The sequence below is a fragment of the Bombus huntii genome, chromosome 8 (genome assembly GCF_024542735.1).
Source record: "Bombus huntii isolate Logan2020A chromosome 8, iyBomHunt1.1, whole genome shotgun sequence".
Lineage (NCBI taxonomy): Eukaryota > Metazoa > Arthropoda > Insecta > Hymenoptera > Apidae > Bombus > Bombus huntii.
In genome coordinates, this window is record NC_066245.1 from 2,218,896 (window position 1) to 2,237,607 (window position 18,712).

General features: G+C 37.2%; 3 protein-coding genes and 1 long non-coding RNA gene across 7 annotated transcripts; 2 read left to right on the plus strand and 2 right to left on the minus strand.

The window, feature by feature from the left end:
- Window positions 1–413: 413 nt before the first annotated feature.
- On the minus strand, window positions 414–4,659 carry LOC126868935 (solute carrier family 41 member 1-like). Of its 2 annotated transcripts, none has more exons than XM_050624950.1 (7): window positions 4,514–4,659; window positions 2,686–3,115; window positions 2,119–2,590; window positions 1,864–2,011; window positions 1,568–1,770; window positions 1,357–1,505; window positions 414–1,257 (listed from the first exon to the last, which is right to left on the minus strand). In XM_050624950.1, exons 2-7 carry the CDS (start codon window positions 3,076–3,078, stop codon window positions 1,072–1,074), a joined length of 1,551 nt encoding a protein of 516 aa, XP_050480907.1. In that variant the 5' UTR covers window positions 3,079–3,115; window positions 4,514–4,659; the 3' UTR covers window positions 414–1,071. The 2 variants fall into 2 exon arrangements, with proteins under 2 accessions (XP_050480907.1, XP_050480908.1); XM_050624951.1 differs by lacking the exon at window positions 4,514–4,659 and adding an exon at window positions 4,369–4,507.
- A 583-nt stretch (window positions 4,660–5,242) lies between these two features.
- Window positions 5,243–8,417, plus strand: LOC126868933 (uncharacterized). The gene is made up of 2 exons (XM_050624944.1): window positions 5,243–5,782; window positions 6,382–8,417. The coding sequence occupies exon 2, from the start codon at window positions 6,412–6,414 to the stop codon at window positions 8,026–8,028; it is 1,617 nt and encodes a 538-aa protein (XP_050480901.1). The 5' UTR covers window positions 5,243–5,782; window positions 6,382–6,411; the 3' UTR covers window positions 8,029–8,417.
- Window positions 8,418–8,828: 411 nt separating this feature from the next.
- Window positions 8,829–16,018, minus strand: LOC126868931 (alkaline phosphatase 4-like). 3 transcript variants are annotated; one of them, XM_050624925.1, is made up of 8 exons: window positions 15,482–16,018; window positions 14,425–14,531; window positions 13,477–13,697; window positions 13,203–13,395; window positions 11,961–12,127; window positions 11,298–11,609; window positions 10,751–11,180; window positions 8,829–10,221 (listed from the first exon to the last, which is right to left on the minus strand). In XM_050624925.1, exons 1-8 carry the CDS (start codon window positions 15,508–15,510, stop codon window positions 10,028–10,030), a joined length of 1,653 nt encoding a protein of 550 aa, XP_050480882.1. In that variant the 5' UTR covers window positions 15,511–16,018; the 3' UTR covers window positions 8,829–10,027. The 3 variants fall into 3 exon arrangements, with proteins under 3 accessions (XP_050480882.1, XP_050480881.1, XP_050480883.1); XM_050624924.1 differs by having other exon boundaries at window positions 15,897–16,006; XM_050624926.1 differs by lacking the exon at window positions 15,482–16,018 and adding an exon at window positions 15,324–15,469.
- A 91-nt stretch (window positions 16,019–16,109) lies between these two features.
- On the plus strand, window positions 16,110–18,697 carry LOC126868953 (uncharacterized). Its single transcript, XR_007690776.1, has 3 exons — window positions 16,110–16,594; window positions 16,659–16,816; window positions 18,100–18,697. It is a non-coding gene; the product is annotated as an uncharacterized LOC126868953 (long non-coding RNA).
- Window positions 18,698–18,712: the final 15 nt, after the last annotated feature.

Genomic DNA, 18,712 nt, shown 5'->3' on the forward strand with positions numbered 1-18,712 from the left:
TGTATATTCGTTGAACGCACACGCTCAGATGCTGCCTCGCTTATGCGATTACGCTTACAAACCTTTAAGCCCTATTCGTAACTCGATCGTACAATATCGTACGAAAGAAAGACACCACTGTTACGGTCCAAGTAGAATTGCGCTTAACTCGAACCATATTACAATTTGGCCTATCTGCGGCTGCACTCATAGCGTTCTTACCCCTGTGTATATCTTATCGCGAAACTTCTATCTACTCATACTTCTCTTCTACTTTTCCTCATTTTTTTTCTCCTTCTGCGTTTCCTCTTAATCCATTTCCCCTTTAACGTTCATTCTGATTCTGGATTACATGCTTCAATTTTTAAAGCAATTATAATACCGTACGTAATAAAAATAGAACAGGAGGAAACCTGGAAATTGATGAGAAATAGTAAAGGTGCAACGACGTATATATTTTAGTCGAATTTATTTCGACTAGTAAGTACAATATTTGGTACAAAATAGTTGAGCATGTTGCGTTATATACGGTATGCTGGACGTGCTCACTTTAAAAATGGCAATTGAAATGAACGCTGTGTTCGTCAAATGTTATTAACGTTTGTACGTACGTGTTTGCATGATGGTATTAAGAAATACAAACGATAAGTATGTATCTTTATACATTAATAACATACATGTAAAAATACGTAAATATTGATATTTAAGAATCGAACAATTCGATCACATATCGTGTAAACTTCACGAACGTATTGCCTATGAGATGACTGACTTTGAAACAATCCCAAGATTTGCTCCAAGATCAGATAATTTTCCTCCGTCCATAACATTCATTACTTTTTACATTTGTATCAAAATCAAGAAAAAGTACTGTACAACGAAAAGTGGCAAAGAAGAAAATAAGCTATAAGAAAACAGCGAAGAAAACAAAGAATAAAAGAAATAATAATATGGCTTGTTACAGAATACAATATATAAAGATAGGAATTGCATGAAATATTTCAAACTCAATTAAACATCACACAAAATCGTCAATGTTCTCTTTTCTATACACATTCGGTATCTCACGCGAGCTCCGAATATAAAATCCAATCAGTCTCCAACATCAGAATCTCCATCTCCTATGGCATACAGTAGGTGAAACGCGATTCCTAGTAGTGCTGTTCCTATTAAATCACCTGCTGCAGTTAGATATGGTATTGCAGAACTATCTGGGTCCATTCCCCGTATCCACATCCATACAACCATCAATTGTGTGATGTATAACAATAATACTACCTAACATTCAAACGAAAATACGAATACAATGATCTAATTGTTCATTGCGTTTTTTATTGATTATATAATACAAGCGCTGATAAAAAATTGGCTGTATACCTGTACTAAAGCGGCAGTCAGATAAACAATGAGAAATATAGGTGTAAAGGAAGTATGACCAGCTTGGAGGTAACTAATGGTATAGCTAAATATCAAATGACCAGGTATTACCATTGTTAACAGAACTCTAGCAGTCCTTGCGTGTCCGCCTGTAATACATTCCCATTGTACCATATGGAAGACATCTTAAGTTTAGTTATAATTGATGTACCTTTGGTACAGAAAACGTAGAACGGGTTGAAACGAACGACGGGTATTTCTTGATTATTAAATCGGCAATCTTTATGCAAAGACGTCGATATTCTACTAGCCTGAACAGCAGCTAGATTACCACCAACGCCGTTTATTACTAATTGAAATACTGCTATACCTTTGTAATTGGATACCGTATAATCTAGTATCAAACCACCCATACTAAAATTAATGAAACATTGCTGTTAAGCGACCAATGTTGATTTTTGCATGCGACAATTGCATGCATTTTCAAAATGAAGAATATGTAAATACCTGCTAATTAACATTGCACATATCACAGGTGCCCAGCCGTAATCTAATATTTCCTTGGTAAATGGATTTTTAGCTGCGATATAATACCAAAGTGGCGTGACAATGACATGAAATATTATTAACATGGGTGCTATCCATTGTGCATATTCTGAAATAATGTTGCGAATGTTTGGTTAGTGGAAAGCTATTCTACTTTTAAACAACTGTATACACTTTTGTGTTTACATATACATATATACAAATATACATATTTACCTGTTGCTTTGAATAGAAGAGATGCTATTCCTGAAAGAAGCATCAAAGTGGTTAAATCACCAAGGGAAGCTGCAATCGGTGTTGCTATATTATCTGGATCGATGTTTATCCGCTTGGATAATAATATAACTGCGACCATCACCAAGCTCAACAAAAAGCTTGCTATGGATGCAGTAACTAAGGCACTGGCGCATAACAAAAGCGCGTGGTAAATATCAAACTGTGCTTCTGGAATCCAACCAAGTATGATAGCAGCTAAAGAAGCCAATAAGCCTACTACGGTTGCTTGACATTGTATTAAAGCAAGATTTCCAACGATCAAAGTCCATTGCTGTTTCTTTGTATCCATGTGTCCAAGATTTGCATGAGTTGAAAATCGTGAAGCTAATGTCATTTCCAAGTTTCCTTTCAAGCCAAGCAATGCTGGCACCAATATATATACTTCGGATACTGTTTGATATACAGGCCAATGCTACAGGAAAGAAGGAAATCAACCGACGTGTGCGTTTAAACATTTTCTCAATGTTTTTATATTGCGCTCCTATCAAATTCGGTACTCGTACGTACCTGCACAACATCCAGTAACATACTGGCAGCCACCATACCAAAACCAGCTAACAGAAAAGGCACAAACATTTGTATAGATATAGACCAAACATTCTCATCTCTAAATTGCCTAAATTGAGTGTCTCGTGTAACTGATTTTTTCGCATCATCGTTAATACATTGATGATCAATTGGCGATGGTATAAGTCGCTGTGTATGTTCTCCATCGCTTTCTGTTTCTTCATCAGTTTTAATTTCCACTTCCATGGTAATATCAGAAATATTCGATCGAAGTGATTCATCACTATCTAGTCCCACCATTCTGTTTACGCGAAATTTCTTTTCTGATTTTCTCTGTCGTATGTCTGATAAATTACTTGTGTTCACCTTCATTCCTACATTAGCATGGCTCATTCTTGATAAATCGCTTTCCAAGCAGTACTATCGAAAACTGTAACGAAAAAGATGATTGCTGCTATTCTTTTGAACTCTGACAAAGATTGCGAATTTGCATCTTAATCAGAAGAATGTGAGTGTAATTGTTGTAACTGATGTGTAATTAACGAGCATTACTATTATTACTATTATTGTTATCATTATTGTTATTATTATTATCATCATCTACAGCATCAACGTCTTCATCCTCCTGTTCTTCATCATCGTCATTGCATTTATCATTATCATTATCATCGTCCTCATTATCATCATCATCATCATCATCATCATAATCATCATCATTATTATCGTCATCATCATCATCGTCAATGTCATCATGATCATTATCACTGTCATCGTTTTCGTCATTACTACCACCATCGCTATTGTCATCATTAACATTATTGCATTGCTCGAGAGTTTCCATCTTTGATATATTTTCTCTTTTCACCAAATAATTAACAATAATTACAATGCTGTACAGTAAAAGAAAGATCTCTTTTCATTGCACATAGGACAGCTTATCTTTTTATTCTTGCTGTACAAAACTGTCAAACGAAAATTAGCATCGTATAAGAAAAAGCATGCATTCTGTACAGAAAAAAGTATTTATTGTGTGTTTATTTTGAAAGTACATAATATTTCCATATCTTACGCATCGGATGACATTAGGCGTGAATTGACTAATTCTTAATGATCGATATCGATATTTGCATCCATTATCCATTTGGGATGAAGTCAAACGCATTGCTTTTTACCTGTTTTGTAATCGATTGTTTCGTAATCATGATCGAATGGAAAATTCGATGAAAACAATTCATAACGGAGAAACGAGAAAATGAAAGACAATGAAACACAATTTCATGGTCGTGAAGTTAATGATAAGATCAAAGTAATTGGCGAATATGATATGAGTAAAATTATGAAAGTCAAAAAATGAACGACAGTGAAGTTAATAGAATTCGTATAATGATACGTTTAAACATTTAATAGATATCTACCGATATAAAATTTTAGAAATAATAATATCCAGAGTAAATGGAGGTTCGTTATCTAAAAGATTGCCATAAAATAGAAAATGGTTATAGCTTGAAATAAAAGTGTAATTGTTTATAACAATAATCTATTATGAAAAACGATATTATATTGTACAAAAAATTTGATCGAGATAGGGATGCTACAGGTTAAAATGCCATGTTTATGTGTAAAAAAAGGTGTTTCCATTGTAATTGCATAATTGCATAGCTTAATATTTTTGATTTTACGTACGAGATATTTAACATTGATAAAGATATTCTGGCTGTTAGTAGTATTTTTATAAATAATCTTTTGGCAATAAAACAAGGAAATACTGTATTGCCAAATTGATGATGTTTCAACGTGGAAAACATAACCTCGATGCCGTATAACCTACCTTGAACGTATAGTACGGCTCCATATTCGTTCGTCGTTCAACCACGTGGAGGCGTTCTCAGTTACCAGCGAAAAAGTATGAACAGCTGTAATACGAAACATTAATAATCTAGTTATTGAACCGTGAATGATGTATGCACTCTTTTATGGTACATATGTACGTGTTATATAATATTCACGCAATGCAATATGTATATCGACGAGTTCAAGTTTGACGAGTTTAAAGTTGTAATTTCGAACTATTGAGTTAAAGATGTACCAGAGATACGCGAGATCATATAGATAAAAACAGACAATTGGATAATAAATGGTTGATGATAAACGATATAACTGATTTTATTGTTTGTATGGAAACGTAACAAAAAAGGAAATTTACTTTACCGATACGTTTCAGTTTGTAAAAATGATAAAAAGCGAAACTAATCTGAGAACGAATTTTCTGAATATTATGAAAATCTATAAAATAGCATTAGTATTTTATATTGCAATGTTAACGGAGGTGGCAGTTGTCATGTACTCTTCCATAAATGAAATTGTTTCTTTCGTTAAATATAAGAAATTAAATTTACATAAAACAAACAGGAAAACAGGAATATGCTGAACATATGTTTAGAATGCAAAAAGAAATTTTTATAAAGTAAATTGGGAAATTAAAGTAATAAACAAAAAATTATACAATTATTTATTTTTGTATATATTCTTTCACGTACGTACGACTAAATGCATAATTTCCTAAAAATGCAAGAGAAAGGTACATGCTTAAAAAAAAATGTAGTCTTGTGTTGAATAGTAGAACAAGAAATTTAATAAAAGCTTTGATGATCGTAAAATAATGCAAAAATATTGATTTCGGAGGAAAATTCAATAGGAAATCGAAGGAAGAAATAAAGAAAACACGCGGCTGCTTTGTAATAAATTCATTTTATTACAAACGAAGACTAATTAATTTAGATGCAAGTTACCCTGGGCATAGAGGGTATACACGGGGGAATGATGCTCGAAATACTTTATCTGGGCAATGGGCATAGTGCCCGTAAGAGAGTTCTGTCTAGACGATGCATGCGTATTATATGAGACTTCGACGAGTTAGTTTGCGTCCATTGTGCGCCTTTCTATTGTCAAATCGATCACACGTTATTTACGTCATATCATTTGAAATAGAATCGGATAATTGTTTTTCTTTTTAATAATAATGGATTCATATACATCATAAATATTATTTAGTGGTTTATTACTCTTATATTATCAAGATTTAGTGTAATATTACAAGGTAAGAGAATTTCTTATTTATTCGTGTCTACTAAATTTTTGGTAAACATTTTAATCTTCTTTTCTCGTATCCCCTTTTTTTTCTCTTTCTCTCTCCTCCCCGTGTATTCTTAATCGGATTCGTTTGCTCGTTCATTTGCATTTCTTCGTTACACGCTTTCGATCCAGATAAAGTTAGATCCAACACTTGTATATAATTGATTGCATAATTAAGAAACACTTGAAAGCTCTTTGTTACATAATACTTTCAATTAAAACAAAACTGAGACATTAAATATACAGCTACATCACGCGAGAGGTGACCCTATTAATTTATCAATGTAATCATGATAATCGTATCACATTGTATGTACGTGCGAAATTTTTTGCATAACCCATATATTTAAAGACAGTTTCCTTAAGGGTTCACATACTTTCGCGACTGTTCAAACGTTTCCCACTATAGCTGATTAATATACTAAATATCAAATTATGGGAGAGAGAGAGAGAGAGAGAGAGAGAGAGAGAGAGAGAGAGAAAGGAAATAAGAGAAAAGAAGGAAATAAAAAAGCACGAAATAAAACACGTCAGTACCGTAATTAATTTCAAATTTGAATAAAGTGACAGTGCACGAGTTTCGAAGAATCTGCGATGGGTCGCAGAAAACATCGGAGCAAAGGAAACAAGTTACCACCGTTGAGATCGTCGAAATGTAACGTCGCTTGTGAGAAATCAACGACTTGCGATGAAACGAAAGCGAAGGAAGAGAGAGAAAGAAGAGGAACAACAGAGAAAACTATAACACCCGGTGTTATGCGTTACCAGAAAGAAAGGACAGACTGTTTTCACCAAACGAATGATCCAATCGGTGTACGTTCGCGATTAATGTATCCTTTGGTTCAGCTGTCTTTATTAATCAACTCATCGATATTATCAGAGGAGAATGAGAGCGTAGAGGACGAATGCATCGAATTAAAGGTAAAGCCACGGTTCGTATTCGTGTCTAGCCTTTGTATGGTTTGCTCGAAGAAGTCTCAGTTATTCTGTGAGCGTTGCCAAATGGTGTCTTATTGCTCGATAATGCATCAAACCCAGGGACTGTCGCAGCATCGTGAGTTGTGCGAAGCACTGACAGAGATTCATTCGTCCATCGTCTTGACACTCTCTGATGGTTCTGGCGTGCAATTGGACGCGGACCAGTACCGTATTTATCGGCTAAAATTGCTGGCGATACTCGAGTCTGAGGTCAAAAGATCGTTGGATCTTTGGGAAAAAGAAATCATATTATATCCTAGAGTTTGTCGAGTTTGTCGTCGATTTAGCGAGAAACTGATCTGCTGCGTGCACTGCGGAATGGAATTCTTTTGCGAGGAACATGGTGACGAACATAAAAATTGGTGCGAAGAGTTCCGAGTTTATCAAAGAATTTTGTACCTCCAACACAAACACGGTTACGTTAATCCGAAAATTCCGAACGTGCATCTGGAAATGTTCGTGGCGCAGCCAGAATTCGATTTCGATAAATTAATGCATCGAATTTACGGGAATTCTTTATATTATCGTCAAATGGATTGTTATACGTACGCTTTATTATCGCATCTGTGCACTATCCCACTGACAGCCCTTTATTCCATGCAGATTTCTTGCCCCGAATGGCGAAATAGAACCGATTGGACTATTCATATACTCGGCGCGGAATTCCAATTCGAAGGTATACACTTAGACGTCTGGGAGAAACTGTTTCTTCATTTCTTACCGAACTTACAGAAGCTCCATTTGATTCTGATCGGGCCAGAGTTACAATTACCGAAAGACGTCCCACCTAGATTTTTATCCATGGTTCAACTTTGTAAGAAATGTAAATCCGCTGGTCGAGCTGTTATCGTTACGTTTAAACCGGAGAAGCTTTATCACTGCTTGGTTCGCGACCCATCGCAAACTCTTGCTACTCCTGATTTAATTTGTCTCTACAATCCTGGTCTCTATCGGACGACTGGGTTTGCAGGAAAAGACACATGGCTCGAAACGATACGCGAGTTTTCCAAGACGTTAGCTCCAACCACCATCACGTCTTACACTGCGCAAGAAATGCTTTGGGAAATAAATCGAATAAATTCCGTCGCTGACGTCGAAGTTCTTTTACAACCGTGTAAAAATCCATTTGCGTCGGTCAAGCCAGACCGAAACTTCGTTAGCGATAATACTAACCCTCTTATCTATAAGAATTACTACATTACCATTGTCAAAGGGAAATCGATTGTACTCTAGTCCTCTGTATCGCACACGCGGATAAAGTATACACGCGCGCCTTGTATACGCTCTTATCGTTAGATTTACTATGTATCAACTGCAAAGTGTATGCTTTTACGGCTTGAAAACTCGTCAAGTATACGCGAGTTTGAGAAATTGCCAACTAGGTAGGAGCAGACAATTGGCGGGACATTATTTTTCATTCGGAAGTAGGTAAAAAATGTAGAGTAAAAGAGTTTTCCGCTTTGAAGAAAATAAAGTTGGAACTTGTATAATCAAGAATTAGTCTGATAGTACGTGCGTACTCGATGAATCGAAGGGCTCTTGACAAACTCGGCTCTAGCGTCTTTATGCATACTTATATGTACATTTTTTTACCGTTTTAATAAATCATCCTCACGAGACGATTTCTCCTGTCTCTGTGTATTTTTGTATTCCTGATTTCCACATGTTCAACGTCGATTCGCATAATTTTTCCGATATCAGAACGACCGAACAATAAGTTGATGTATCTGAGGTACCAGGACTGTGCTCTCGTTCCTCTTGCATTTCAGGATTTACGTTTAATTACGTAGACGAATTAGTTGATTGAAATGTGTGTCAGGGGCATCGTTGATTCTTTTCAGAAAGATCGAAGTGGGATCGGAGTGGAATGGAGGAGGAATCGACCAAGACGGACGAACGTTCTCGCCGAAGATCGAGTAAATGAAAACATATACGTGGCATTGAGCGCAAAAGCGAGCTAAGCTACTTCTTCTCTAAATGCGAGTTTACAACGTTGTTTTATTCGCTTCTGCTCTCAATGTTTCGTATCGTCGTACATCGGAAACGGTTTTCCGTTCGATTTTTTTTCGTTTGGTCAACTGTAAGTGAACCGCATATTTTTCAAAAACGAGTACAATTATAGTTATGGTTACGATTATCAGCTAATTCGCGTATATATCACAGATGAAACTGCATTAATTAAATAACTTAGGTTCTCTGACACGCGCTTACAAGGGCGTTAAGGCCCGTTTCAGACGCGTTCGTTAGTTTGGTAGAACGATTTTGTCGAGAAGATCCGTTTTATTAGATTTTATTGCCATAATACTATGGATACGTTTGAAATACACGTACGTTCGAAACGGATCTTTCTACATCCATTAGAAGATCGACCAAATCGTTTCACTAAATTACTCGACTACACTTTCGTCCACACACGGTAAGTTACTAAAATTACTCGCCACTCGACTAAACCATTGAAACGTCTTACTAAACTACTCGACTAAATTATTAGTCGCGTCTGAACGAGCCTTTACATTACGCACGCATACATGTACGCAAGTATATAAATATACTATAGTAAGTTGAGCCAGACATTGAAATACAATATGAATCGTGAAAATTATATACAAAGGACAATTCGTATTGTTGATCACTGTATTCTAGATCAAACGTACCAGTAGTTATTTGCGAATATATTTGCCGCTTATGCGTATGTGTACATTACCGCTCATAAGCGTTCGAAACAACGCTTTAGTTGATTTACAGTTTATAAAAATCCTTCTTATCTCATCTGTGTTTCAGAGATGGTAAAACCAATTTTATCGTGTTGTAAAGATAAAATAACAATAATACAGAATGTAGCCGTTATTTGTTAACACGTAACTTTGGCTCGTGATCCAGTAATTAAATTACATCCTGTGGCAAAAATAAGGAAAAGAAGTTCGAATACTTTCGAGCGGTATACACGTGTGTCTTTTGTACTGCTTTCAAAATCAAAGAAAGTGATAGAAAGGAAAAAGAGGAATACAGAGGAGAAGTAACAAAGAGTAGGAAAGGTATCAAATATATTTGACGCGTAAATTATAATTGGCTATGGAAGAATTCAACGATTGGAGTAAAAGAAGGGACAGACGAGACCCAGGCAAAGGATATTTGAGCGAGAAAGAATAGCGAAGAAAACGCGAAAGTACGATCAGCAAGAAGAAGCATACTCGTCACGTGCGTTGTTCGTACTTATGGTTAATACATATGATTAATCGAACCCGGTGACGATTAAAAGCAGCACGGACGTCAAGAGAAACACAATAGGGGAACTAGTAGGTTGAGTTACCGAGTTGTGAGAGTTATCACAGTGGGAAGGCCAGTTTTTGAGGCACGCCGCATACGCAACCACGTGAGCGATGTAATTTTGCTCGAAAGTGCCACGAATCAAGTGGGAGTACGGACCTGAAAAATATTTAAGAATTAATTATATTTCTTCAAGTAGAATATAGAGTCAGAAATTGAAGAATATAAGTTTGATAGATGTCGTAGAAATTGATAACACAAAATTGTATTTTGTTTTATGTTTTAGAATTATCGTAAAATATTATGACACAATAAAGCTACCTTCTGGAAGTTAATCTGCAATAAATAGAATGGTATCTGTCAATGTCAAACATACAGCAATTTCGTCAGTTGAACAGTGCATTATGCAACGTTGATTGTCGAGTTATATAGATAAGATAGAGACGCTTTTTCCAATTTCATGCGCTATCTTAATTAATTTTAGCGGTATTATTTACAGCAAGCTAGCTCCCACTTCATCATTAATATCCAATCGATAAGATTTTGAACTAACGATTTAAATTTCATACGACATAGTGTCCGTTGATTTCATGAAAGCATAGTATTACTTTCGATCGCTAGTTTGTCGTTAATTTCCATATCTCGATAACGTCGGTAGACGAAAGCAAGCAAAGGTAATATATTTTACCTATAGCGTAGACTCCAACGTCTTCGCCCCCGTGAGTTTCATCTTCCAAGTATATGCCAGCCATATGGGGGTAATATGGTTCATCGCGTTCCTTGTCTTGATCGACAGGTCTCCATGTTTCGTTAACGTTGTTACTATCGTTTCGCCTATGATGATAGAATCCCGGACCATTGATGTAGCTGAGCGTTTCGTAGGACTGTATTTTTGGGTTGTTTGGATCGTTGGCGAAACCAAGGATATCGTTTCCACGTTTCGGATAACCATTCATGGTGAACGCGTGCGAGTGGTCCGCAGTTACGATCACCAACGTTTCTTCCAGTTTAACTTCCTGCAGAGCGACCGATATCGCTTCTTCGAGTTCCGATAATTCCCTCAACGCTAGCTTCGCCCAGTTATGGTGATGCGCCATGTCTATTCTTCCACTCTCCACCTATGTCCGCAACGAATATTTTTAACCGCTTTGCCATGACATTGCTTCTCTTTACACGAACAAAAGATTTTGATAAAGTTCTGGCATAAAGTTGCATCTGTTTAATCATTCACTCACCATTAAAAGAAAACCTTTGTCATTTTTCTTAAGCAACCGAACAGCCTGCTGAGTCATCTCAGCTAAGCTCGGTGTTTGCTCCGTCTTCACAGCATGGTAAGGGAGATGACTAGGAGCAAAAATTCCGAGAATTTTCGACGTATTAGCGATATCGACGGAGAGAAGCTGTTCGAGATTGGTCACCACTTTTCCGTCGGGATTATTCTCAGCCCATACATCCGCCAAATTTTGTCCATCTCCTCTGACACACGTATCGGGATCTATCGGCTCCATTGGTAAGCCCATATGTTGCGCTCCACCGCCCATAATCACCTAACGTTAATTAAACGATCGTTAGACGAACGTTCGAAGCGGCAACGAATACGTATGGAAATGTAGTGGCTCGCCAAAGTATCCGGACAACTGATCGTGGAATATCTTCGTGAACATATTATTACGCACGCTATATAAAGCATTTTGAAGACGAGGAACGATCATCACGATTATAACAGTACAGAATTTGAAACGTATATATCGAAAATGTGCATTGTACGATGAAAGTTACGACATCGTTATTGCAAACACGTACGCTTAACGTAAATACGAATAGTAAATTACGTGTCCTAATACTTATGGCGAACAGGGTACGCGAAATCAAGGGAAAGGACAAATGCATTCCCTTACCTTGAACTTGTTTCCTGGTTCGTCTTCGATTAGTTGTCTCGCGATATCCTTTACGCAACCTTTATATTGCGCCGGTATCGACGTATCGCATTCCCAGTCGCGATTATTAGTATGAGCGTATAATCCACCCGGAGTAGCATGCGTGATCCGAGTTGTCGTGACAAACCCTGTATTTCGCCGAACGATCCAGCAAAAAAGGAAATGAGAAAATCATCCAAAATTTGTCAACGACCGAGTCGCTTTATCTTGTATTAACGCGTCTCTTTCGTTTCATATTTGATGCGAGTTTATACTAGGAAAAAGATGTTTGTTCTCGCGTTTCCTTCATTCACCGACATATTGGAAAGTAATGGCGAAAAAGCGAGAGTTACGAGCGTTATGCCCTAGATAAAGCGGAAAGTTGGCTCGCGACCTTCTCTCTGCCGTGTCGTTTTCGAGCTCGTCCCGGCAAGGTCTATTCGATACTGATGTTTAATGTTTAACACCGGTAGCTGGCCGTGAGTAGGTCGTCGTTGCTAACGAGTCACGTTCACGTCAGTCCCGGTTCTATCTATGCGTATCGACCATTCCATTTGGTCAATTATACGTATGTATAGTTACGCTTGATACGTGCATCTACATGTACCTATATATATAGATGTACCATATATATATATATGGTATATATATATACGGTATATACATATATACATATATATGGTATATATATGTTATATGGTATATATATATAAGGTATATATATATATATATACCATATATATATATATACACACCATATATATATATACCATATATATATGGTATATATATATATGTATTTAGAGTGTATATGTAGAGAGAAATTTAGAGTGTATGTGTGGTGTATATATATATATATATATATATATATATATATATATATATATATATATATATATATATATATATATATATATATATATATATATATATATACCATATATATACCATATATATATATTTATATATATATACCATATATATATATTTATATATATATATACCATATATATATATTTATATATATATACATACCATATATATATATACCATATATATATACCATATATATATATATATATATATATATATACACCACACATACACTCTAAATTTCTGGCGAAATCTATTTTCATCTGTCTATTTACATATTTGCAAGGGGTTATCAGTTCAACCCTTTGCCCTATCATTTTCTTCTTTTCGCAAGGATACAAGGCGGCTTACCGGTATCCATGCCACTTTCTTGCGCCCAATCTGCGACAGTCGTAACTTTGCTCTCCTTGTCGGTTTTGTTATTACACCGATTAAACGAAGCTTTCGTATCTAATCCAATAACCTTGTATCGGCATTTAACACCGGAAAATATCGCGGTAGCTGTCCCAGCTGAATCGGGTACTTGTTTGTCGGTGTTGTACGTCTATAAAGAACAGCTCGAATAGAAATTTGTCCGGCTACGAAACTTTTGCAAACCGCTGTACTCGTATACGCGTATAAGTACCTTGGCGAATCCAGTGTTAGGAAAATTTTCGAAAGCCAATTTGTATTCCTCGCCGGTGTTACCCTTGATTTGGCCTTTGTATATTCGACCAGCTGTGATCGTAGATACTCCCATGCCATCACCGATAAAGATAATTACATTCTTCGCGCGATTTTCGTTGTTTCGATAAGCCAGAATTCTTTGAAGATTCTCTTGGCCGGATTTTAGCCAAAAGGACATATCTGTAAAGAGTAAAGAAACACGCTCGTTTGTAATATCATAGCGAATAACTACGAGATTACCGATGTTTACGTAAATTTGTATTTTTATCAGGGACCGTAACCGTTATGACCCAAATTTAAGAAAGCTACAGAATACGAATTCATATTTTACTTGGAACGATTTTGGCTAGGATTAACCATTAAACACGACTAAAATTTTGTTAGTCATCATTATCGATAAATATTATGGACGATACACGTTTTTATTGGTTATCGATAACTATTATCGATAGGAGAATTATCCTTTTAGTAGGTACCTGTAACCATCGCCGATAACGAAAAGTTATTTTTCTGCGTGCTTTCGATCATCGTCAATTTTTATCGAATTTGAACGAAAACGAACCATTTCGTTTCGAGTTGCTCGAATTTAAATTGCTGGAATTCAGGAAACACGACCGATCTGGACGAAGCTCGAAGAGCATGCACATGTAGTAGAAACGTGAACGGTGTTTAATAAGCGATTTAAAAGCGTGGAAAGTGGCGACCTTGGTAATGTCAGTTCACGAGTTCGTGAGTCTTGGATGCCACGTAATTGTCAATTCGAATAATTATAAAGATAATCGATTCTTATCAACATGCCAGGACGTGTTTGTCGCAAAGAGCGACAAGTACTATTTTATCTAATATTCAAAATTTGCTTTTTGATAAAAGCCGAAGTGGGTCAAATAATTTGGAAATATCAACAAACCTTCGTAATGGGTAGCATTTCGAGGTAGAGAATTTGCGAGCTCGAGAAATCCCAACAGAGAACACGCTAATACGGCCAGACACCTCATCTTTGTGGAATTTGTAAATCTGTAACAGATTTTATACCATGTTGAATCGTATATCGTATCGTTGGTTCTTCGGTAACGCGACTTGTCGCGAAACGATCACTTAAAGAATTTAAGTTATTTTCGTATATGCTACTTCCATATCGGTGGTCGATATATGGTAATGCAATTGTTTCAACAATTACGAAAGAATGGAAACAAAAGAACTTTTATCACTTGTTCGTTAAATAAATAGAACAAAGATCCAATAATACGCGAGAGAGGTAGAGAAAGAAAGAGATATAGAAACCAGAGGTAGTATTTACAACTACAGCATGATGGATTTTGTGGTCAATGACTGACCGTTCTTCTAGGTAAACATATATATATTTATATATATATATATACACATATATGTAACAGTAGTCGGCTATTGTAAGTTAATCGTGGCTGTTGGTTCATTAGTTATAATTTAAGGTTTCTTTGATTCGTGCATTGGCCGATTGAATAATAGGTAGCGAAAGAAAGATAGGAAGCGTTTTTTCTCGATGAGGCGAGAACAATTGGTTTGGTGTTTGCGCGTATCGGACAGGTTGATAAAAAGGGAGAGGGATATGAGGTGAACGAGTAACAGGCAATGAAAAGGGGAGCTGGTATTCGGGTCAGTCAGCGGAGTAGCGAAAACGTGCCGATACACATCCTGACGTTCGTAACAAGGCTACTGTATAGGTAGCGCGCGAAAAGATAGCAAAGATAGGAAGACGAGTCGCGAACAGCGAATGACTATTGTCTTTAACCTATATAGCTGCGATACACGGTCACTGTGCATACCGACCGAGAGTCGAGAATCGAAAGTCGATAGTCGAAAGTCGTTCGAATAGTCGTGCTCGATCGTAAAATCGTTGTCGTGCTTGACGGTTCAGCGCTTTGAAGCGGTTTGGCGGTATTTTGCTGGCGCAATAAAGGGGAACGATACTCGTGAAAATTACCTACCCAAATAACTCGATCCGTAAATGGATCATGCTACGTGACAAACGTCTTCTTCCGCCCGTGTGGTACGTTATAGAATAGGTTCTAGTTGTAGATCTCACGGCGTTTACTGTCGTTAGCAGGCACGTGTTTCGAGTGGGATCATCCTTCAACGGTTGACGAAAAGGATCACCGTGGACGAACGTGAGTTAGCAGTGAGAAGGCGAATGGATTTGTCCGATTCGATCGAAATCGGTTGATCCTGTTCGGTGGCGATGTCCCGAATTTTTACAAACACAAAGAGACAGCGATGAGAGCAGCAGTCAGCGATAGTAGCAACAGCAACGGTAACAATCGATAGAAGAGTAACGGCGCGATATCGATGATGCGAATTAAGAACTGTATCGTCGTTCGGTAGATTTTATCCGGCGGTTATTACCTGACCGGAACGTGATGCCGTATTAACGCCAATACAGCGGCACTGAGGAAGTTTGTCACTTTATATAGCGTTTCAAAGGCCCTGGTAGATTGTGCACGAGGTGGAGAGCGTGCAAGGGACACTGAGAGTACAGATTCTCGAGGAGAGAAGTGGTTTGGGGAGAAGGGGAACCCCTCGTGTACTGCTAATCCGAGCGTAATTGAGCTGCTCGGTGCCATTATGTCTTATGTCCGCGAAAGATTAATTCGAACGCGGATCTCAAAGCATCTTGCGAGTCGCCAATTCTCCACTGTTGCTCTTCATCGCTCTTCCTCGCTCTTCTTTAGCTTTGCCACCTTTTTTCCCCTTCCTCCCGCCCCCTCTTCGTCCAATTTTTCCTCTCAACGATTTTTCGACAACCGTTTTCGAGCCAACGTCTCCTTGATTTTTGTTTACGCCCTCTTCGCTCAAATTAATTTGTCGTATGAAAAACTGTTACAGCGAACTGTTGCAGAAACCGATCATCGACCGATCGATCGACAGATTTTAACGATTGCCGATATCGAGTAGCGAATTTTCAATCGTCGTAAAGTAAAAAGGCAAAGAAAAAAACGCAAAGCAAGAGGAACAGACACGATCGAGAAAAGAAAAAGACAAGAAGAGGAAAGAGGAGAAAGATTTTGTCTGCGATAAAAATCCCGATATTACATTATATGCTGGTATCCGTTTCCTTTTCTTCTTCTTTCATTTTTTGCTAGTTTTATCGCTAATCTCACCTTGCAGCGACATATCCGACGCGAGATCGGGAAATGTAACGAGCATGAGATCGATGTGCTCGCGCATAATCTCACGAGTGCCGTGTGTCAAAAACAATGACAGCAAAACGAAGAGGGATGCAGATTAGCCAATCACGATTTCCAAGTTGCCACGAGCCTTAAGAGGTGAGACGAAAGTTTGACGCACGATTGGTTGGAGATAGGAACTCGCGTGTTGATTCGATGTTGATCTCCACGTTCTGTGCACGTGACGAGTACGAAATAAGCAACTTTCAAAGTTCTCACGACCAATGCGTGATCGGCGTTCACATTTCACAAACACCGGCTGAACATCGTGATCACTAGCTGATAACGATAATCACGGGTATTGTCATCGTGCGTGTTAAAACTCTCTGCATTTCTTCCTACTTAATCCACTGCTTTTTTCCGTACCGCTATCTATTTTCTACGATATGTCGAGCTGAGTTTTATTTCGGGGCACTCCGAATTTGTGACTCTTTTTACGACGCAAGATAGTTTATAACGTAAACCAGTTGACTTTTTTCTCTCGATAGACTATCGAAATAGTTCACCGCAAGTCCAAATTGCTCGAAGATACATACATCTTTCTATTATCGCAAAATAGTACTTCGTTTGTACGAACTTCATTTGCTGCAACGAAATCGTAGTTGATGCCTGATTAAATAAACTATCGTTGATCGGATTCGCTTACTTGAACGTGAATCGTTATTACGTAAACGAAAAATCATTGGTTGTGGGGATAATCAGAGGATTCTTGTTACCTAAACTCCGATTATACTGTCGATTATACCAATATATTATCTTTGGTTTGGCAATTTTACATAAACGGAGTTCTACCATATATATCTGACTTGTGAAAAAGAGAGGAGATTAATTGATACGAGCACTTCCTACTTACTATTCGTTGTCGATGTCAGTACTGCATTTGGTATAATACCGGCATCGACAACGACTAAACTAAAAACTAAAGCCATTACATGATCATCCATCCATGAGACGGTGAAGTCATAATTACGACAACGATTTCCATCGATACCTCATAATGCATTTATTATGCAACTTACGTTTCGCATCGTTTCTTACTAAATGTGATAAAAATCAAATAAAATGCAAAGTTAAGTATTCTTTATAACTTCTTACATACGCATACTCTAGTCCATTCTTCTTAATATGCTATATAATAAAAATTGTAATTAATAACAGAGATACAATACTACGTATGCGGGATATATATTTTGCGAATAGATAGTACTAACTTGTACAATACGGTTCGAGACTAATTTTTACCTTCGTGTACATAGATAGAGTCGTATTAAAGAAAAGCATACCATAAGCTTTATCGATACTTTGAGTTTCCAGTTAACGAATTTCAATGAATTCTTACATCTTCATTGCCTAATAATTTTATATCTTCTACTCTTGATAAGGGAAATAACAACCAACTGTGATTCAAATATGGTACAAGCAAGATTTTAAGCGATCGCGTATTCACGCGCGCTTCCGATCGTCAACATTCGGCCGTTTTCGGGCGATCCCGCTCACCGATGAAAACTGCAGCACGCCTGCGCAGAAGTCGATGTAAGAACCGCGCGAAGTCGAAAAATGAACGCGATATTCAAATCGCAAACGTTTTAGACTATCCTACAAATCACATTGAGATTCAAACTGTCGTTTGTTAGCTGCACGATGTTATGATATTATTTTATTACGATACCGTCTTTAAAATTAAAAGCACGACAAGCCGTAAATATGATCAACAAAAATTGGCGTCCATCAATCGTCGCGTCAATTCGAACAATCGTGAATTCGTTCGTTAGGGACGTGTAGTAATTTTTGTTTTATATTTGCGCCTTGATATTCTTTTTGAATTCCCAATTTTAAGGGAAGTTCAGTATCTTGGCTTCAAGACCTTAACTTTTTAATAATAGACGATTAGTGTTTCATTACTTATTATAAATAATATTATACCATGGTGATCTTTACGCTAATAAGATTTTTCATTTGTATTTAAATACCAATATTTCATTCCAGATTGGTAGT